The sequence below is a fragment of the Anguilla anguilla genome, chromosome 6 (genome assembly GCF_013347855.1).
Source record: "Anguilla anguilla isolate fAngAng1 chromosome 6, fAngAng1.pri, whole genome shotgun sequence".
Lineage (NCBI taxonomy): Eukaryota > Metazoa > Chordata > Actinopteri > Anguilliformes > Anguillidae > Anguilla > Anguilla anguilla.
In genome coordinates, this window is record NC_049206.1 from 44,848,723 (window position 1) to 44,870,653 (window position 21,931).

At 44.2% G+C, this 21,931-nt stretch overlaps 3 protein-coding genes across 5 annotated transcripts in view; 1 reads left to right on the forward strand and 2 right to left on the reverse strand.

Annotated features, from left to right (window-relative positions):
• Nucleotides 1-174: 174 nt before the first annotated feature.
• LOC118229821 (muscarinic acetylcholine receptor M5-like) lies at nucleotides 175-9,531 on the reverse strand. Its single transcript, XM_035422248.1, has 2 exons — nucleotides 8,947-9,531; nucleotides 175-2,980 (listed from the first exon to the last, which is right to left on the reverse strand). The coding sequence occupies exon 2, from the start codon at nucleotides 2,913-2,915 to the stop codon at nucleotides 1,350-1,352; it is 1,566 nt and encodes a 521-aa protein (XP_035278139.1). The 5' UTR covers nucleotides 2,916-2,980; nucleotides 8,947-9,531; the 3' UTR covers nucleotides 175-1,349.
• Nucleotides 3,240-20,867, forward strand: aven (apoptosis, caspase activation inhibitor). Its single transcript, XM_035422249.1, has 6 exons — nucleotides 3,240-3,594; nucleotides 4,517-4,688; nucleotides 18,780-18,850; nucleotides 18,999-19,094; nucleotides 19,201-19,522; nucleotides 19,985-20,867. Exons 1-6 carry the CDS (start codon nucleotides 3,415-3,417, stop codon nucleotides 20,119-20,121), a joined length of 978 nt encoding a protein of 325 aa, XP_035278140.1. The 5' UTR covers nucleotides 3,240-3,414; the 3' UTR covers nucleotides 20,122-20,867.
• The window catches only part of LOC118229820 (ryanodine receptor 3-like), a 90,572-nt gene continuing 89,393 nt past the window's right edge, over nucleotides 20,753-21,931 (reverse strand). For all 3 annotated transcript variants that reach the window (XM_035422247.1, XM_035422246.1, XM_035422245.1), the window contains one exon: nucleotides 20,753-21,710. In XM_035422247.1, coding sequence (XP_035278138.1) covers nucleotides 21,615-21,710 — 96 coding nt within the window. In that variant the 3' untranslated portion in view covers nucleotides 20,753-21,614. The remainder of the gene's footprint in view (nucleotides 21,711-21,931) is intronic.

The window sequence follows — 21,931 nt, forward strand, 5'->3', positions numbered from 1 at the left end:
TCCTTTTTAGTGAAAAGTAAGTAACTTCAAGCATAATTGAAGCTTAATTGTTAATTGAACACAACACCGTTCCTTTTCTGTTCATTGGCAATGAGGATTCTTAGTTTTTAGTGACTAATTATTTTTCTTGTGTAATAAATATGAGTGAGACCGATATTCATTGATTTTAAATATGGTCAGTAAATGTTTTTTATGTTCAAAATTATAATTGATTGAATGAAACAAATTAGAGAAGCAACAAGTTTTGCTGTTTCCCCTTCCCTTAAAAAAAGACACAAACCAGAAATCAAGGTTGGAACCAAACTGTGCATTTGGAGAACCATTACACCCCTTACAGGAACACTTCACATGGTGGAAATGGCAGTCAGTAGTGACTGATTCACCTCAGCTGACTTCTATGGTAAGAACTAATCATTCAAATTAATGAATTCACCACAAACTTACAACTAAAAATTTTACGTTTATGGTGTATTTTTGTCATTGTTGACTCACATAGGTCTCCCAAGTTACTCAGCATAGAACATGAAAATAAAGCATATTCAACATTATGCAGAAAAGAGGCACATGTAACCGAACAACAGAAATATTGAAATGTGAAAGTTAATGTGTTGAATTTTGGGATAACAGATCTCAGGTCAAAGGAGAACAAAGTTTAGGCACAGAACAAATAGGTTTTACAAAGGAGAAACACATCTATTTACAATAAGCAATATGTAAAACATATGTACAGGATATGGGTCTTTTCATTGTGTGGTATAAGACACAGTTACCTAAGTATAGACAGCATTGTCAGGGAACAAATGGTAATAGTACATTAACTGCAGTGTTTCACAATGCCCTAAGCACTATTCATGCATTACCAATAATATTAATAAAATATAACAGTCTATTAAAGTTAAATAACCAGAAATGAATATTACAAGCAGTAACACTGATGTAATCTTTGATTACAGTACATTTTTCAGATGGAAATAGTATTTAACATGAAACTTGAGATATGCTTGTTGTGTGTAGGTACCTGAGGATTATGAAACGTATGCAGGTCATTCTGTGAAGATGATTTCCTACTGTTCTCATTTCCCCAATTTAAATCATTTCAAAATGGCAAAAAACTGGTTCCACACCAAATCATGCGGACTCCTCCTGTGTGGTGTCACTGCGGAACAGTCTCAGCCTTCAGAAAGGCAGCATGTGTGCATTTGCTGGTGTGGGTTTGTCCTCTTTGCTTTCCCTTTCAGTGCCATTACAGTGACATGCTCATAATGCCAACCCAAAGTACAGATACAACTGTCAAGGTGTTTTGACAGAGGATACATGAGAGGAGACAGGACATTGGATAAGCAGACATCTCATGTCACTTTACTGCCCATCACCACACTCTGGCCACCCCAGTACAGCCTCTCCTCATCCCTCCTCCTCTTCCACTGGCACAGTAGCAGCGTGCGGAAGGTCTTCCGGAAGGTCTTGTTGCAGAGGGCGTAGCACATGGGGTTGACTGTGCTGTTGACATAGCAGAGCCAGTAGCCCAGGTGCCAGAGTGAGAGCGGGACACAGTCGGAGCAGAAAGTGGAGACGAGCACCATGATGTTATAGGGAGTCCATGTGAGTATGAAGGCCAGGAGGATGGCGCTCAGAGTCTGCGCTGCCTTCTTCTCCTTGATGAGGACCATCCTCTTCCTCTTGCTGTTTTGGCTCTTCAGGATGGGGCCAGATATTCGGGAAGAAGAGGAGGAGGTGGAGGGGTGACCCAGGGACTCTGCTGAGGAGCAAGTTGAGGGCATCGTTTTGGCCTCCCTGTTTCTGCCTGGTCGGGGGCTCTCGTCCTTTGGGACCAGCCTGAACTTGTAGGAGATACCCCTCTTGTTTTTTTGTAAGCCACACTTGGGATGGGAGGCAATGTAGAGGCCTTCATTGAGGCTAGCCAGCTCATGACTCTCATCCTGCTCGCAGGCTGGGTTCATCTGACCTGCCTGTAAGGTTCCAGAAGATGACCGGCGCTCATCATCCTCTAAGGATACATAGCTGTTGAAGGTGGCCATCTGCTCAGCTCTGAGCCACTCTTGGGTGGACGCTGTTGTGGATATGGAAACCATGCCGGGGTTTGAGGAGGACCAGGAGGTCTGTTTCCGCTCACAGCTGGTGCTGGATGACCGCTTGCAGCTGAAGCAGGATCCAATGATGATTTTCTGTGGCTTTGTGGGGCCTAGATGTGCTGAGGGAGCATGCCCCTGGAGCTCCACCAGGTCCTTTGTGCGCTTCTCTGTCTCTCTGTAGATCCGGCAGTACAAGATTATCATGATGGAAATGGGGATGTAGAAAGCAGCAATAGCTGTGCCAAATGTGATCACTGGCTCTGAGAAGAATTGAATCTGGCACTGTCGGAGGGGGACAGTTCTTTTGCCAACAAAATACTGCCAGCATAAAATGGGAGGGGCCCACAGGACTAGAGATACTAACCACGCCAGGCCAATCATGAACCCAGCCCGTCTTGGTGTCCGCTTTGCCCTGTACGTCAGTGGCCGGGTAATAGAGAAATACCTGTCAAAACTGATGACCAGCAAATTCATTACAGATGCATTGCTGGCCACATAATCCAGAGATAACCAGAGGTCACATGCCAAGCTTCCCAGAGCCCAGTATCCCATCAGTATGTAAGATGTGTATAAATTCATGGAGAAGATGCCGATAATGAGGTCTGCAAAAGCCAAGCTCAGTAAGTAATAATTGTTCACTGTCTTTAGTTGACTGTTGACTTTGAAAGATAGCATGACAAGAATGTTTCCAATTATTGTTATCAGACTCACTATGGCTGACATTGTTGCTATGGATATGACTTCCCAAAGACTGTGTGTGATAGCCTGGACATTTGAGGCATTTCCATGGACTGTGAAGTTCTGGGGATACTCAGCTTCCATGCTGCTTTTGTCACTACACCCACAGGAAATGGACTGTGATTGCCATAATTTTCTCCCACGGTCGTCTGAAGGAAAACAACAATTAGGATTAGATAAAATAGCTTTAGAGATAACAATAAAGGCACATTTTAATCATGTTTACCAAACTAATTAAATTGTTACCCGCAACACATTACCATGTTTGTATAAAATTATTGGTCTGCTGAGTACTTCATATTCAAAGACATTCTTCATATACACTATAACATCTTATCAGTGAATTTATTTGAACTGTCCCACAGAAATGCTCATCGTAGTTACAAACGGAACTTTGGTGAAAGGCTGTTGTTGTCGCGGGAGTGGTGTTACACGTAGCACAAACTTGCGGTGCAGCTGCTCAGCTGTTCCGTGCTGTGTACAACTGCACACAGGCTGGTTTTGTTGTTGTGGAGAGGTAACATTAAATAACAAGTTCTTTGTTTACACTGAAACATCTCGGTGTTTCAAAACTGGACGAGTGATGGAACCGAGACACAATAGAGGCCGAGGGGGAAGCTGGAAGAGGGGAGGTGGGAGTGAATCCCACCAGAGTTCGGGTGAACACCGTGGACGGGGCAGGGGTAGCCACCATCGTGGAAGAGGGAGAAGGGACCACTATCGGGGCAGGGGGCGGGGTGGACCTGTTGCAGACCATCACCAGGTGCGTGGCGAAAGTTCAGCTTATCGATTAGATTAAATGTTAGTTAACTGCAGTTGCATGGTTGTAAACAGCATTACTGTTATACAGCCATGAGATACTTTAAAAAATAGTAAAACGATAATAATAATAATAATAATAATAATAATAATAATAATAATAATAATAATAATAATAATAGTGGGTTGCTTGTATATGGTATGCTTAATTTCTTAGCTAGGTAACGTCATGTGAGCCGCATATATCGTGTACTGTATGTGTCCATAAAAGGCTGGACTTATAATATTGCATGCTCGGGTGCTGTGGAATAAATGTGTAGCTTTTAGAACGCTATCTAGCAAGCAGTGTAATTTGTGTACTTTTTGCAACTTTTCATTCAGCTTGTTTCAGATGATGCCGTGTCATAAATAATGTCATGCCAAGTTTGGCGGAGATGGAACAGGATGAGGTTATGATTTTGGTTGGTAGAATTCCCGCTGGGAGGCAGTGGAGTACCACGCAATGTTGCATGGCCTACATAGCCTACTTATTTTAACCGGTGTGTATATATCGGCACTTTTCTGAATGCAAGAGTAAACTCCTGGGTTTCCTGGGAATACGTGGCATGTGTGCTGTCTGTGTTGGCATAGTGATTGGTCGGGATCGGCGTCAAAAAAGAAAATTTTGGTTTCCTGGTCATCTCCAATGCTGTCGCATAAATCGTCCACTAAAATCAAAATTTAGGCAACTCCCACGACTATATTAATGTCTGTCCAGATTAAAAGTAGTGTGTTTTGCTCCAGCCTCCACACATTTACGTCAAATCCGGCGGTTATGAAGTAGGAAAACATGGGTAAGCGAGAGGTGAACGTTAACACCCTCTCTCTGTAAAAGGTATGCCCGGAAATTAGATAAGATGTATTGAGGAGTTCGATCATGTTTAAAGGGTCGAGATGAGACAGACAGTGTGGACCAGGAGGATGAGGGGTTTCAGACATTTTCTCGGAGGAAGCTGGAGTCCAACTGGGACCGCTATGAAGCTGAGGAGAAAGAGAAGCTGCAGGAGGAAGGACCGACGCAGCGAGGGACTGACTACCACGCCCTGCTGGGCTCCGCAGGTCAGAAATATCCACGTCTGCGTTTGCTGCCTTTGGTTCTTCACTGATACGTTTAATGAGCCAATAAACATTTTCCTCCCGTTTGAGTGTTTGCGTATCCAAATGCTGTTCATTTGGAACAGTGGTTCTCCAACTTGGTCCTGGGTGACCTCTGCTGGTTTTCGTTCTATCCATATTTTAACAAGCTGTTCATTTTTCTTAATTAGAAGCTGTTCGCCTCTTCAAGGATTATTTACCCTCATAAACCGCATTATATATGAAATAGCTATAGGCTTGTCATGAGGGATAAAAGCCCCATATTCATATTGTGCTTCTTGCACTATTTTGCAAATTATCATATAAAAAGTGGTTAAACAACTTTTAACTTAAAACAAAAAAACTGACGTGAATCAACCAGGTACCTAATTGGTGAAAATGTTGACCAGGCCACTACAACGAACCCTTTGGTAGATGATGAAGAATTCAGCAATTGATAATGAGCTAAACCTGTATTATGTTAATACATTTAAGGAAAACATTAAAACAACTTAAACACATGTTCAACAACCCATTCTTAACAAAGAGGTTGGCTGTAACCAAAACCAGCATACACAGGGGTCCCCCAAGACTGAAATTGAGAACCACCCTTGATTTAGAAGAAATGCCACCCATGCTCTATTATATGCTATACATAATAATACACAATAAATACATGGATTATTATTAGTAGTAGTGGTAGTAGTAGTGTTATTAGGAATAACAATAATAGTAATAATTATAATAAAAAATATACAATAATAATAATAATAATAATAATTATTATTATTATTAGTTATAGTATTATCTATTAGTAATGCCCAATAAGGGGGTTTTCTTTTATATCGTGGTCTTGAATGGCCTGGTTTGTTTTTGCTCAGTTAGAAATTGATGAGACTAGCGATGCTTGTTGAGGCAGGACAAAGCAGTATTTATCCCTCTGTGAGATTACAAGAAAATCAGTTTGGCCACCATCTTATTACAGTGACAGTTCTCCTCTCATCTGTAATCAGCATTACAGGACTGGCAGCCCTGCTAGGTGCAGCTGCTGTTATCATTTGTTTCCTGGCGGTAGCATAGCTGATGTAGCTGCTTGTTCATTCTCTTCCGACAAATGTCTTTGCTTCCAGAGAAAAAGCCTTTGTCTCATTGTCAGTGTTTCCTGGCTTATGATTCAGAACATGATAATAATAATAATAATAATAATAATAATACCAATTATAATAATAATAATAATATTATAATTGTTATTATTATTATTATTATTATTATTATTGTTATTATTATTATTATCATTATAATTGGTATTATTATTATTATTATTATTATTATTATTATTATTATTATTATTATTATCGTCATTACTGCAGCAGTTTAAAAATCAGCAATGATAAATGTTAGCCTAGGCACTTAACAAACTCTGCTCCTTTGTGACTTAAAATAATCGATTGAACCTTGACTTGCTTGAAAGTCAAGCACCCAATCCACTAATCCAATGCCGCCACCCCCAATGCCATTTTTAATATAAAGATGTTTTAAGTTAATATAACCTCTCTAGCCACCTAATATATATTGAGTTCTGCAGCCTCTGGGTTCAGATCTCAAGGGAGATTTCTCAATCATCTTACTGTGGGTAAAAGGATTGAGCACGATCCCTGTTCACCTCTTACCCCTATGTGACATTAGCCCCTCCTCTCTGGGACAGTTTCCAGGTGCATTTAATTAATCTTTAAAACGTTTTTTAAATGCACTGCTTGGAATGCTACTTCGAAACACATCTGAAAAACCTATTTACCCTTCTTTGCGGTTTACAAATGCCGATTGTACAGTTCTCAGATCGCACCAACCAATAGTAAATGTGCTGTACTGTTGTGGAGGAATTATTTGAACCTCTTTGCTGTTCATGGTTTTGGCAGTAAGAACCTAAAATGAATCCTTGCTGGGATTTCATAATTCATTCATTACAGACTCATGGGGGGCATTTTTGGTGGGGGGGGGGGGGGGGGTGGCAGTGTGTGCTTGACTGAGTATTTAGCAAGCAAGCTATACATTAAGTTTGGCATATTGCCATGTGCTTGTGAGCGAGCCTGTGTCTGTGTGCACCCAGTATGTGCATGTGTTTATACATATGGGTGTACACATGTGTAGCTAGTTGTATGCATATGTGCGTCTGCAGTATGCTTATGAGAACAGAGAGCAATGATCTGGACAACTTGGCCTTTATGAACAGTAAAGTAAAGCAGTACATCAGCCCCCAGGGGCCGTGAAGTAAGCCGCTCAGTCCCAATAGTTTAACAGTCACTGCACACTCAAACCACCGTTACACTTCACTGCAAACACAGTGATGAAACCATATAGACCCTGTATCGGCTAAAGCTGATTCTGTTTGAATCTTGATCCATGTATCTTTAGAGCCTGATTCTGTTTGAATTAGGATCCGTGAGTGCATCCATCCTAGAACTTGATTCTGTTCGAATGTGGATTTTATGTAAACATCAAACCTAATTGCATTTGCATTTAGATCCACGAGAAGCCCCGGAGCAAAGTTCTGAGCTGAGAGTCACGCGAAGTACATCACGAGACAGGTTCAGCCCTGAACGGAAATTGCCGTCGGCTTCGACAGCTTAAAAGTCTTGCGCTTTCTTCCGTCGTTTGGCTTTGTTATCCGCCGCGTAAACCGGCGCGTCGGTACGGTCTACCGTGTACGCGCTGTTGTTCGCCCGTGTCTGAAAATCCTGCTTCAAAAAGGCAGATCTCGGATGTCCGCTCAAACACTCAATTTCAGCTCGTCGTCCACGTTCTAGTTTAACGTGCGACAAAGAACGAGCTGACTTCGCACTCTGCCTGGGAAACTTCTCTCTGAAGATAATTGCTTCTTTGATTTTAGCGAGGACCTGTATTAAGCAGTTTCGCGCTGCCCAGTATGTTCGGACTTAATTGGATCCATGTAATATCCTGGATTTTTACATTAGGAAATTGGAAGCAATTCATTTTCCACGTTCTTTCCAAGGATTAGTACTCGGAAGTAGTGAGATTCAAGGTGATTAATCTTATGAGGTGGAAGAACAAAATGAATCCCATATGAATTGATTTCAATCATTATAAAGGGAAAGTTAAGTGTACTGGTTAGAGAGTTACCACTTGTATGCTTTATAAGGAGAATGGAGTCCTTGAAAAATGATTTGTCAAACTGCCCTCTAAATGTTGGTATATGTGCATACTGTGCAAAATTCACCATTCAGATAATGTCTCGTGTCATTTCTCATAAACGTTTTAAATGGTAACCATAAATGTAAGCCTTCTAATCCTTTGCAGGTCACCTCTACCAGCTTCAGAAAGTAGCATCTTGGAAGACAAAATGATTCATCTTTTACATAAACTAGTTCAAACTCATTTATCTATTTTATGGAAAGGTTTAAGCTGTGTTTGAATTAAACCATGAGTCTTCTGAGTATCATCATCTTAAGGTTCTATGTTCAAGTTTCCGTGCTGCTGTCAAAACAGGAGAGTAATTTGGAAATTTTAAGACATCCAAGAAAGTCTAACTCCCCCAGGACAGGCAGTAATGATGTATTGAAATTATGTAGTGCCTTTCAAAATCTTAGTGCAGGAAATAGGGCTGGGGAGGAGAAGGGAAGCTGTGGTTGTGACCAGAGCTCTGGAAGTAGAAACACCTGACATTCAGGTCTGTTCTGACTTTTTCAGCAGCAAGTGCATATCAGTTAATTAGAAGGATGGTCAGACCCTCCATTAGGGCTCTGGCTTTTTTCACCTCAGACAGCCAGTTTCCTACATACTGGCAGGATAGCGGGGGAACAGTGAGTAATGCGGTGTTGAACGGCGCACAGCGGTGTTTCTCATCGACTCGGAGCGGTGAGCATTACTGGTAAGCGGCGCAGCGCGGAACAATGTGGTTTTTTGCGGTGATTGCTGAGTGCTTTAATCTGTATCGCTAGCTATTTGCGCTGGTTTCTTAACGGTGACCGGTGAAGAGTGGTGTTCAATGCACCCTACTGGTGTTCCACGGACAAATACAGATATTATTTCCTGCCCGTCGTCATGCACTCACGGATAGTTCACAGGGTTTTGCACCTTTTCAGTGATGTCAAAGGAAAGTGTGAAAGATTTCAGCCCAGCGGACATGCGGTTGTGCATATTTGTATCGGGGTATATTCTACTCGATTTTGCTAGCGCTTAAAGTGAATTTCAGGAGATGTGCCTACAGCGAGACATACATACTCACAGTTTCTCAGCCTTAAAGCAGAAAGCTCCTCTCTGTCACCAGCAGCTCAGTCCACAGGTCCATGCTGCCAATCTTTCCAATGTTTTGATGATCCTTAATGCAGCAAAACAGGTTCTACGCATCCTTACCTATCCTTGCCGAGCCACCTCTCTGCCCCCAATAATAAATTCCGAGGATCCCGCTCAGAACTCCAGAGCATCCGGGTCCCACCGCGGACGGCGGGAAAACGCTCGCTGTCCAAACTCCCGAGCGCTCGACCGCTTCTCGCAACAAGTGGGAGCGGGTTTCCGAGCGGCCGGCTCCCGCCGGGTCAGAACCCCTTCCGATGGAACAGACCACAAAATGGAGCTTCTGTCGCCGGGGTGACGGGTTGAGGAGCCCCAGGCGGCAGAGCAGGTTTTGCGGAGACGGGCGACGGCGCTAGTCTGTGCCGGAGTTTGAACGCGGCGGTGCTGAGGAGAGCCCGCGCTAATGCTGCTCTCTGGCGCACGCACACGCATACGCGCACACACACAGACACGCGCGTGCACACACGGCTCTCGTGGCTGGAGGAGGAACTCCCACGGGATCCGCACGCCTTATCACGTTTCAGTACCCTGAAGAAGAGGGAGGAGGAGGAGGAGGAGGGGGGGGGGCTGCTGCCCACGAGGGGACGAGGTGAGTGGGGTGGGGGGAGGGGGAGGGTTTGGTGGTCGGGGGTTGGGGGAGTCCAGTGCGCCCGTCGGATCCTGAGCTGGAGAACGCGGTGACAAGAGCTTTTCACCCCAAAGGAGTCTATTAATTACCCTGCCTGTGACAGACAGCCATGTGCCACTGCTCCAGAGAGAGAGATGCGATCGTTTGCCCTCGATGCCTTCTTATTTTAACATCTCCACTATCGCAGTCTGTTGATGGATTGTTGTTGTTTTCTAACCGTTTGACCTGAACAGTGAAGACAAGACTGTTTCAAGACTGAGTCTAATTGCGGTACTGTTTCCATGATGCAGCCTTGTCATTGAGTCAGATCTTTAAGTTAATTATTTTCATATCTCTAGTCTGGCTGAATCAGGCTAATCCGGTTAATGCTCATTCTGTGCACAAGAATTGAGCGGCTGGTGACTGTTTTCATCTCATGACCTGTTTGAGTATAGATTAATGTCATTGCTGTAGGTAGGAGGCAGCTCTAAACTGGATTTATTGTGTCCTGAAGAGAACATTTTGACATTAAAAGGCTTTAATAGATAAAAGATGTCCTAAAGCATATTTTGATATACATGATTTTAATGCATAATTGAAATTGATTTTTTATTTACTTATTTTACATTTATGGCAATTATGAAGGTTAAAAAAGTGAACGTTGGTGTTAAATATGGTGATTTAGGAACATCATTAACGTTGGTTTTAAATATGGTGATTTATGAACATAAGTTCCATTAAATCATCTCCATGCTTTGAGCTGCTCAGTGGGGCATCATTGCTGAATGTGGTGATGGAACATGCCCACTGGAAAGCTGTGGTCATGTGACCAGCCTGATTAGCGTGAGGCACAATCAGGGCTGCAGGTGAGACAGCGCTGCGGCCGGGCTCTCTGTGTGCAGTGCCACAGACCAAAGCACACCCGCGATTGGTTAATTATCCCGCCGCCAGGATGTCCACAGGTCTGCTGGGACTCCGCCCCGCCCCTCCAGACCCGCCCACTAGCACGGCCACATCACAATGGGAACGGGACCGTTCACCCTCACGCTGAGTGGCATCATTTGCTCTACTTCCAATAGACATGCCAATACAAGGGGTCCCTGATTGATTGAGCTTCAGGTAAAATTGATCACGCTTCAGATTTCTTTTCAGGTTAACTTCCTCTGGATTATTCATTTCATTTACTTATTTATTTTCTGTCTAGAATGGCATCAATATTACATCAATAGTAATTGCTCCATTAACTTTAGCGAGTGGGAACAGGTCAGTGGTTACTGAAGTTTTAGTGTGTGATATTAACAAAACTTTCAAGTATAAATTATAGGTGAGTAGTAACAGCTGATGGTACCTCTATTGCAAATGATAAATTATTTTCATCTACTTCAATGACAGTGTGACAACAATCAAGTTTAATTAAAAAATAGGACATTTTTGAATGCTTACTTAACGCAGAAGAAAAATGTAATGATAATTGTAAACCAATTGTAAAAAAAAATATGCTAGTCAAAGGTTTCAGGTGTAAATTTCATATTCATGTCATATTTTACTATTTAAGAAAAAATAATACCAGGGGAGTAATAAAAAGTATACTGCCTGCCATATTATTTCATGACCACACCAACTGGTAGTGCTGAACACCGACACAAAGACCAGTCCTTTTGGTGAAGAGTCATGGGCATTAGCGAAAGCAGATTTGTGCTGACAACACATCCCACTGAACCACAGCAACATCCCGTCTACCCCTGATCTCCAGTCCCCCCCCCCCCCCCCCCCCCCATTCCTCCGGTCACCATCGGGGGCACTGTTTTACCCGCAGTCTCTGACATGATGGAGTGCAAGGAAACGGTCCTACGGTGTGATCTATACTCATTCGCTGTTCACACAGTGGAGCGGTCCTGTTCTGCAAAGATATTGATGAATAAGTAGCGTCTGATTGGACATCGTTCCACCTCATTTACAGACCTCTTTTGTGCTTTCAGAATGCATCGGAGCTCATTACGGCACGATCGAGTTCTTAACAGTGTTAACAGTAGCCTTAATGGATACTTTTGTAACAATCTGTTCTTTTGTGTCAGTGTGCCCATACTGTGAGCTTAATTATGATGGAGCCGTCAGTGACCCATCAGGTTCCATTCACTTTGGAAATCACAGCCAGTAGGTAGTCGATTGCAGAGACTCGGACAGAAAAAAAACCTATAGAAAGACAGCGAATGGTTCCCATACAAGAAAGTGTCAGCGAGAAGCCGGTTATGGGAGATGTGAGCTCGAGTCTGGGCCGAGCGAGAACAGCCCTTCAAGGTAACGGCCTACCTTATGTGCCCTCTGCCCTTGCCCCTCGTGAGTCCGGGTCCATTGGCGCACGGTCAGCGTTTCCACATCCGTTCTCACCGCTGAGGGGTCTGAGCCGCGCGGAGGCGTGGCCACGGAAATGGATCTTACTGGCACAGGGAAGCACAAATAATTCATAACGGTAGAGCCGTGTAACTTGGCTCCTTGAAGTTCCGACCTCAATAAAGGAGAGACTCCGCCCACGGCTATTTATACAACCGTTTAACCGAGAATATAACTGGGAAGATAAGAGGGGGAAACTTAAAGCCATCACACGGAACAGTTCCTCACCCACAGAGCGTACATCTCCTCACTCAGATTACTCTGAATACTCAGACTGTTTCCTCACCTGGAGCAACCTCTCCTGCTAAAGGCTCCACCATGATAAATATCCCATCACACAGAACAATCAAAGATCGGTTGGACTGTTCTACTAGTGCGTTAACAGAAGCAGAGGACCATGGTCCAGGGCACACATTTAGATCAGAGGACCATGGTCCAGGTTGTTAAACTGCCAAACGCAGAGCTTTTTTTTCCATTTACACATGAATCCGCACATTCGTGGAGCGAGTGACAAACATTTCCGCACACTGTAGAAATTTGTTTACCGTGCTAAGTACCAGATTATCTTGAAATAAATTCTGATTCAGACTAAATACCTGAAATTCAGTTGTTTTTTTTAATTATGTCTACATTTTTAAAGTTTGCTTTCTATATTCTCCACAAAGGCTGCGCTGATGTGTGTTTTTAGCCTGTAGTCTAGGACATAATTGTAAATGGCAAAGTGTTCTCAACTGGCCTCATTAAAGTGTTGTTAAATAAAACAAAAGTGTGCTGGTGGTGTATGTTCACTTTTTCAGGCACCATCCCCCACCATCCTGTAGTGTTCAGTAGCCACCTCACCCGCAGCCACCCCCCAACCCCCCCCACTTACGCGTTTAAAACCTCAGTTGTGTCTGAGCGTGTCTCCAGCACAGCCCAGCCAGGTGTCCTTTTCCGACGCTGACATTTAATTAATCTCAAGGTCAGCCCAAGGACATAAACAGCTTATTATTTAATGCAGCAGAATTTTGAGTGGCCATAACCGGTGGAATTTTTAACAGCGGGCAAACTCTAATGAGGCGGGTATTATGAACCTTTTTTCATATCTGCTGCATGCTAAAATTAATTTGAAAACCTGAACCACTGGTTCAGCAGAGCAGCTGTGTTTTAAGCCTAATGCCTGTTATGAAAATGTGTCTTTTTTTTTTTTTACATTCATTTAATAACTCTGGGATTCACTTTACGATCATTGGCAAACAAAACACCCGCTCTTCACTTGTACTACGGCACCAATGACGAATAATAATGAACTATGCTGTGTCGGAGGATGTGTGGCATAGAAGGCTTTGTGTAGGTGTGCTTGGTGAATGTCTGCCTGTGGAGACTGATTGCATGGTCATTTTCTCTAACCCCTGTCTGCGGAGCTGCTCCCAAGCACAAAACTCGAGCGGCTCTTAACCCGTCCCCGTGTTGGGCTATCGCCAAGAAGTGAGCAGTCTGCTGTTTGCGCGGGATTGCTTGTGACTGCTTTCTTGTGTGACACATTTAACATCTTGTGTGATTACTCATATTCACTCGAGTCATTTAGGGCAACGGAAATTAGCCATGGATCAGCACTTGACAGCGTTGTAATGCATACACTTCTGAATGGATCAAGAAGTGCAGCCTGTGACCTAGTTAAACCTTACTGGGTAACAATGCCTATTATTAATGCAAGTGGGAAAGGATATTATTCTGTTGTTCTGTGTCCTGCTTTCACAGTGAGTGAAGCGGCTCATTCAGATGTGTGGTGTCCTCTCTCCGGCAGTGAAGGGCATGTGCACACCAACACGCCACAGGAGGCATTGTGCTCTAGGCTGATCAGAGACCACACTCTAGGTGCATATTTCCACTTAAAATTATAGAATAGAATTAATATACAGTTTAATAATACGGGGAAAGTGAATTCTGGAATCATTCAGCGACATTGTTTTTCGGATTCATGAAGCTCTGTAAAGCTCCTCTCCCATTAGTGCACAAGTTGTGTTAAAATGGAGGATGCTTGAATGCAGATATTCTAACTAAGACTCTGGAATTTTCTTTGATTGGGTAATTCAGTGTGGACTTTAACAGCATATCCTGTTAGTGTGTCTTGTGGCACATATTGTGGTCTGATGGGTGTCCTTGCATTATCAACAAATACACAAGCCCCTCAGATCTCTGGGATTAACCTGGAGGTGGGTTAGGCTCTGTGAAAGCTTATTTTGCATGTGATTGGGGAAACACTAGAGGCAGTGCCTCGGGATGCAGGCTACTTCTGTGGGCGTCTGTGAATGAACGTGTCATGTGGTGGTTGCCCTGATCAGAGATGCAGAGCTCATTGTGAAGCGAGTGACCCAACGTTTACACTGTCTTGCAAGGCTAATAAACGTATTAAATGGAACACGGCTGAGGAGGTATGCCACCGCTTTCACTACATGCATTGTGTGCGTGTGTGTGTGTGTCTGTGCATGCGGCGTGTGTGCGGCGTGTGTGTATGCGTGTGCATGTTTGTGTGTGTTTGAGTGTGCACGCGTGTGCATATGTGTGGGTTTGCACGTTTATCATCACTGATGATTGATCACATAATGACAAAGGAAACGCTGCCTCTGCAGTTTAAACAGGAGGCTGTCTCTCACAATTAGAGCTGATTTCTGCAGTTTTCCTGCTTTCTTTTATTTGGATCAAAAACTACAATTTTCCCATCAATGAGAGTTTTTAATTAAAGTTCACTTTTCAAAGGTGCGGGCTGCACATCATATGGCACTGCAAGATAACTGCTTTCTGAGGAGCCTTTTAGAGAAAAGCAACACTGCACACCTTTACTTTACAGTACCTTTAGGCTTTATTGAGTGCCAGGTAGAAATGGCCTTACTGAGTTCCTTACAGAGATGGCTTGAGTTTCTTATATCAGCTTCTCACAGTTCTCATTTCCTTTGAGAAAAGGCCTATTCATTTATTTTGTTTAGTTACTTGATTCAGTTTTTTCATGTACATTTAACATAAATGCTACCATTTGTTTTGTGCCTAATTTAGCCAAGGTTTCTTTGGACCAAATGAAACAAACAAATAATGTACCATAATACTGTTATGAGAAGCCAATGGACCCACCAAGGGGATGCAGTATATTAAAGTCAAACTAGAAATGAGTTTATTAATGACACCTGGTACCGTCATTGACATTGTGATTTTGGTTCTGGTTCAACAGCGTGTGATTATGGCTTTAAAATGGCATTAAGTCTGACGGAAATGCCACGCTTTATGAAGCTGAAAGAACTATTGGCGTAATCTAATTTTAGAAGTTTTATGGAAGGAGATCGGGTAAAGGGAAATGTTTCTGAAATCAATCCCTGTGCCCACTGGCACATGGTGAACTTTCACTGGGAGCTTGGAGGGGGGAAAAAAAACAAAAAAAAAACATGCAGGCCCGCGTTTGTCATGCGCCATTGATTTTTAAATTTTAATTGCAATTAAGGCAGTCTGATTTATTGACGGCTTAGGCCGCTCCAGAAGAGCTTTGTGTTAATTGGCTTGGGCCAGTGCTGTGTTTAAGAGGCGTGAGAAACGCCAATTAGCATTTTCCCTAAATAGCTCTCTCAGGTAGCAGTAGTTGGGGGAGGAGGTATAGGCTGATGCCTTTCTGTGCAGCTTTTTCGAACGCTTCCTTTAATGTGCTGTATGCTGTTTGCTTAAGAAGCGCACTACAGAGTCCACTTTCAGAAGGGTAGACTCCCCAAAGTGTGTTCTGGTAAAGGGCACCCGCAAGCTGCGATTGGCATGGAGAAAGTGCTGGAGAAAGGATGGACCCTCACACAGGGCAGTGCCTTAACCTGTACATTACCATTCACCAGTCACCCCAATACCAGAGTGGATCGGTCCACCGTCCTCATTGTCTCAGCTTTTGCATAGACAGGTTGGAATGTGCCACGTGTCCAAGAGGACAGTCCCCAAACTCAGAACATCGGGCGGTCACTGGTGTCCAGCTTGGCTTCAGGAAGACGCTATCAGAAGATCCACCTCAGAACGAACACGATACGGCTCTTCTTTCCACTCGTGGCTTTTAGAAATGCTTTAAAACACTGGTGAAGAATTTGTGTTATGACATCACAGATTGAGACACTCAGTGTCTTTATTACATTTAAATAGAAATATTAAGCAGCTGCAAACTGTATGTTCCTGAGTGCATCACATCTGTGTTCATCGTCCAACATTAAGAGAGCATAGGATTGTTCTAGCCAGTTTAAATTCCCATGTGTTCAAGCAGTTGGAATAACCCCTGCAGCCCTCATCATAAAGTTTAAGTGCAGTAAACCAGCCTCTGATAACGATGTTTAGCTACGAAAGAATTAGTTCCATGCCGACAAACAGATGCAGAGTTCTGACAGGTTATTATTGGAGAGCTTTTCTGAACTGCACAACAATTAAAACTGTTTTGCTTTGTTCCTGATCTATCCTAATAATGCTAGATAATTGCGCCAAAAAAAAGAGAGAAATAATGTTGTTTATGCAGGACTGTGCATAATTGGTCCTGCATGACTCCCCTTGTTCGGTGAGGAAAAGCAACGCCGGCACCCCTCGATCGGCACGCTTCCTGGCACACCGGAGACGGTAGCCGGCGCTGCCGCTGATTGGAATCCCCTGGAGCCGCGCAGACCCCGCGAGCATCGGCACTCCTAACATTTATAAGTCCGTCCCCCCACCCTCAGTGTGGAGTGCTCTAGTCATTACTGTACCCAATACTGAAACCGGGCTCTGTCAGATTCTGACACGTGCCACCGGCTGCCAGTACTGTCAGATGTCGGCGTAAAATCTTTTAACCGGGTCCGTTCTTCCTTCCACCCGCGCAATATTGCCTGTGCCACAGGCTGCCACACAACCCCAAAAAGTAATAGGTCCACCCCCATGCTTAGCGGTTGGCAAGGTGTTCTTTTCTTCAAATCCTTCCCCCGTTTTTCTCCAAATGTATCTGATGGTTGAGGCCAAATAGATTTTATTTTTGTTTTGTCAGTCCTCTGCATTTTTTTCTTAATGGTCGCTGGCCTATCTCAGGCATATCTCGGTGTTGAGTTGCATACTTCACACATTGACTTTTTGCGACAAGATTGCAGGAAAGGTTTTCATGTGACAGCGCAGATCATTTTTTTGTTAGAATCTCTGCACATTGAACTGGTGCACCATTATTCTGGTGTCACTAAACTTTCTTCAGGTCCTTTGCAGTGATGTATGGGGTTTTGCTTATCTGACCTGTCTACGAGCAGTTCTGTCAAATATTTTTCTTTGTCTTCCAGACCTTGTTTTCAGTTTAAGAGGTACACTTAAATTCAATTTATTAATGATGTTTCTGACATGGAAATTCCAAGCTGGAAGCATTTAGATATATTTTAGGGCCTTTCCCTCTATTATCTTATTATTTTCAGGTTTTCAGTCAGCTGCTTAGATGAGCTCATGGTTGTTGAGAGGGTCAGAAGGGTCAGAGTATTTTTTAAGCACTGGAATTGTCTCCACCTGGTTGAATTGAAAGTATTCATGGATCAACTTCAAGGGTGCTTTAACTTTTGCATATGCCAGTTTTAGCCTATTTTTTCACACTGTAATTTTCAGCTGATAAATAGTAGCCTAGCTGTCCATTAAAAGTTGCAGAAATATATCATGTTTAAGTTTGTACCTTGCAGGTTGTGTTAACTTGTTTTCTCTTAGAGATTCAACAAAACATGCAATTTCACATCTTTGTAAAGCTGATTGTGTGTGGCCCACACACAACGTGTTAATGAATCCCCTGCCCACTGACATCTTCGCAAGATGACAGTGCTGTAACTCACAAGCCCCCATCCCCTACCCCCTGAACAGAGCCTGTGTGTGTGTGTGTGCACACGTGCGCGTGCGTGCGTGCGTGTGTGTGTGTGTGCGCTGAGGGGAGAGAGTTCCATCCTGAACTGGAGGATCTTTGGATTGCTTTATATGAATGGCAGTAATATAATGAGTGTTATGAAATAATTCATGAAAGATTAGTCTTGACCTCTAATATGTGGTTATGAATGCCATTATAGGCTCTGTGATCCCTCCTGTCTACCTCTCAATGGCAGTGCAAATGGCAACTCACCGCTTACAGGTGTAACACCATGCAGACCTGGCAACCGATCCAGGCAAAACAGAGGTGTACATTCCACTTCCTCTTCACCATGGTGGATTTTTACCTTTGTGTTGTGAATCATTGTCTGTAAAGAGATATCTTTCAACAAGAGAAAGATGCAGTCGGGTCTAATTTCAAGGATGCATTTCTTTACGGATGTGGCTGTGTCTTATGTCTGGTGAGGAAAAGGAGGGAGGTGGGATTTGGAAGAATAAGCCCGTGGGTCCAAGGTCCTGTCTGCCCACAGACAGAGATGGAGGTGGAGGCCATGTCCCTGCCTTTATTATCTGGTTTAGTGGTGCGTGTTGGCTCAGTGTCCTCTGGAGCCTGTAATCTTTACACTTAATTAAATTACTTTTTAGGAACTTCTGGATGCATTCAGAATGTTTGGCTAGGTGCTGGTATCTAATCACTGGCAGGAAGTTTGTGCCAGCATTAATAATGTGAGCAAAATGCTCTTCCTCTCCCACTTGGTTTTCTCAAAAGGACTATCAGATATCAGAACAAAGGAGAGCATGTCTGTTAGACTGCTCCATGGCTGGGGAAAGCCGCTAGCTGGCAGATGGCTAACCGAGCCGCTGGCTGCAGACAGATGAATGCTCAGTGAGGTGTGGGTCTGATTCCTGGCTCTCTATTCCAGGCGACTCCTTCACCCAGTTTCGCCTGTCCGAAGAGAAGGATTGGGAGGCGGACTCTTTGTCCAGCAATCAGGTGCGTCTCTTTCCCTAAAAGGACTTGCAATGCAAGTCCTTTTCTTCTTTGTCTTCTACTGTTGTGATCAGTGTTCAGGTTGGTTGGTTGGTTCATTGGTCAGTGCCCTGTGATGTTGGTCAGTGATTGGTTGGTCTTGTCTTGGCAGGTGTCTGCTATGCTTGTGGACCTCCAGGCATTGGCCCAGTCCCTCCAGCAACTCCCCCTGCACGTGAGGCTCAACCTGGAGGTCGAGCACATACAGGTACCACTGCAACCTCTGTACACGGCTCTTGTATGCGCTGTGGCCTGATGATGTGGCTCAGTGCTTCTCACTGCTTGTGCATCATCACTATTGTCTCTGGTTTCAGGCGGCGACCCCAGTAGAGCTTCCCACGGTGACTCCGAAGCCGAAACAGGACGCTAATCTGAACGGTCTGTTCAGGCCTCCTCCAGCACAACAGGGCCTCTCTGGAAGCCTGGGCGTTTCCTGTCCCGTAAGGCCTGTTTTAGGCACCGCAGGTGGGACTGCAGTGCCTTCCAAGGCCCCCGTGGCGTCCTGTGGGACATCCACACCCCCAGCCGATGAGCTGGACCAGGAGCTGGATGTGCTCCTCACTCTACAGACCAGTGGCCCTGATCAGTCCCAGCCTACACCTGCCCCTGAGGATGAGATGAAACTCCCTGATACGTGTGAGTATTCACTGTACTACCTGCACTAATACAAAACATGCATTTACACAACTGGTGTTCTTACATATGGAGTCATCACATACAATGCAAGGCATACAAATGCCACATACTCGGTGTGCTTGTTTTGCTAGCATACCAAGCACTAGAAAGAAATTAAACGGTACTGATTTAGCGTTCAGGAGCCAAAATAGCCGTCACATGGCAAAATGGCACAAATGAAAGTGAGCCACGGACGGGGTGGACGTCCTCTGGAGGGGCAGATTCCCCCTCGCTCTGCTACTCCAAGCACCATCATCGCACCATCATAGGTAAAGATTATGTGAAGTCATTAACTGTGACCAGTCAGGTGTCCAGCACTCACGCGGAATTGCAAAGCTAATGGGGCCACGGTCTGCAGACCAGCAATCACTGGAGAACGCCTCTGCATTATGATGGAGAGAGAGCGCTGTGTGGTTTCCATAGCGACATCCCAGGAGGGAGAACCGGAGGCCGTTCCCCCGGAGGCGGAGGCGGAGGCTGCGAAGCCGGAGGCGGAGGCGAAAAGGCAGGAGGTGGTGGAGGACGACCTGGAGGACTGGCTGGACAGCATGATCTCCTGACCCCACGAGCTGGACATGAAGATTCATACAACCAAGACAGTGGAGGCGGTGGACCATCCATCCCTGTTACACCATCACACACGCACAGTAACACATGCAGCTACACACATACACAAGCATGCACACACACACACACACACACACACACACCAACTGGTTTTCCCTTTTGCTGCTGGAAGTTGTGTGTGTCTCTGTACTTTGTTAGAAAGTGCAGCCACTGCTTCTAAATGACATTTTGAGTGAAGGCTTTACAATTGCACTAATGTCAGTCTCTGGAAAAGGTAAGATAGCAGTGATTTTGGTGTAGAAAACCTGGTACACAAAGCGCTGGCCTTTGATGAAGTCAATTAAGTTGACTGGCAGGGCAATTAATATTTTGTAGGAAAGGAATTAATAAATTGTGTTAGTGTTGCACTTTTGATCGCAGACCTCAAAGTTGTACCAGTATTGCTGTCCATCATAGTATTCCCATTCCATTGGAATGTTCAGACACAACCCCGACTGGAACAAACACGCAATGTCTTCTACATAACTCAAGCCGTAGCACTCTGTCCATCCAAGCACCAGGTGCAATCCCAGATGCAGGAACCAGTCAGACTTTGTTGCATTGGTTTCTTTATTTATTTATTTATTTTTTTCCCCCTCCAAAGAAATGTAGAGTTCGGCAAAGCAACTAAACACAAGTGACCGTACATGTGCATTTTCCCTCTGTTCTCATGTGGCTTTGAATAAACTGTGTGAGGTAATGTCCTTTGCTGATGCTTATTCGATCTGCTGCGGAAATGCTGCGGTTGGAAAGACACTTAACTCGGAAAGCGTTTGCGCACTATTGATAACTAACCAAGTAATGACTGCGGCTCACTATCCCAGGACTACAGCGCTAACAGGACAGGACACAGGTTTGCATAGCTTTGTTGGCGAACAGGTAAGGCGGTAAGGCACTTAGTCGACATGTTATTGTGGGCACACTGTAGCAGGCTTGACCCGGTAAGCCGCCCTAATCACTCGGCTGAAATGGCTATGGTATGCAGCAACACGTCCACACTGTGCACAGGTACGTCTAGTTTCCTAAAAATTCACCCGGCCTCCTTCCATAAGCCTGGTGTTCACTGTTCAGTGAGTATCTGATTCTTGTGCATATAAGGATTCACACAGCTCTGAAACCCTGCACAACCCCAGTGATACTCTAGAAGAAAAGTGTGCAAGGGTTTGGGGTTGTGCAGAACAGACAACATATCGAGGAACACGCCACTCGAGAGTAAATTCAGATTTCTGGGTTTAAGACTTTTCCTGTAAATTGGCACGTGGCATAATATTGCAGGTGAGAGAAAAGCAGTTTATCTTGATATGAAATGACATTTCTCCACAGTACAGAAGACAGCATCTAGCCTCCCCTTTAAGATGAAAAACGTGATTCTCCATAGTAAAGCTGTTTGGTTCGGATGAGGCTGAAGTCAGTAGTTCTCTTTCGCGATGGCGTGGGGTCCCCTCCTCTACCCCAGCTGGTCCTCGTATTGCTTCCGGAAACAGTCTCCCGCAGGGAAGAAGTCCCAGCAGCGCTCCTGGTACATCTTCCACACATATGACTCCTGCACAGAGAGCACACAGGGTTTCCTCTTAAGTCAGGCTTTTACTTTTAAATACTCATGGCTTTTTATCGCTTTAACTGGAATGGCAAAAGTTATATCATATTGGGATGTTTTGTACTTAAAGTGTCAAATGGCCTAGCACAGTTTTATTCATGACATCTATATGCACTATATTTAGGCATGATGACTTGAAATGAGTGGTGAAGCATCCTTAGCATATT

Excerpts from the sequence above, each read along its gene's own strand:
- LOC118229821 (XM_035422248.1), bottom strand. The coding sequence starts at position 2,915 with ATGGAAGCTGAGTATCCCCAGAACTTCACAGTCCATGGAAATGCCTCA.
- aven (XM_035422249.1), top strand. The coding sequence starts at position 3,415 with ATGGAACCGAGACACAATAGAGGCCGAGGGGGAAGCTGGAAGAGGGGA. Across the intron at positions 4,689-18,779 it reads CGCCCTGCTGGGCTCCGCAG|GCGACTCCTTCACCCAGTTT; the intron begins GTCAGAAATATC and ends TCTCTATTCCAG. Across the intron at positions 19,095-19,200 it reads TGGAGGTCGAGCACATACAG|GCGGCGACCCCAGTAGAGCT; the intron begins GTACCACTGCAA and ends CTCTGGTTTCAG.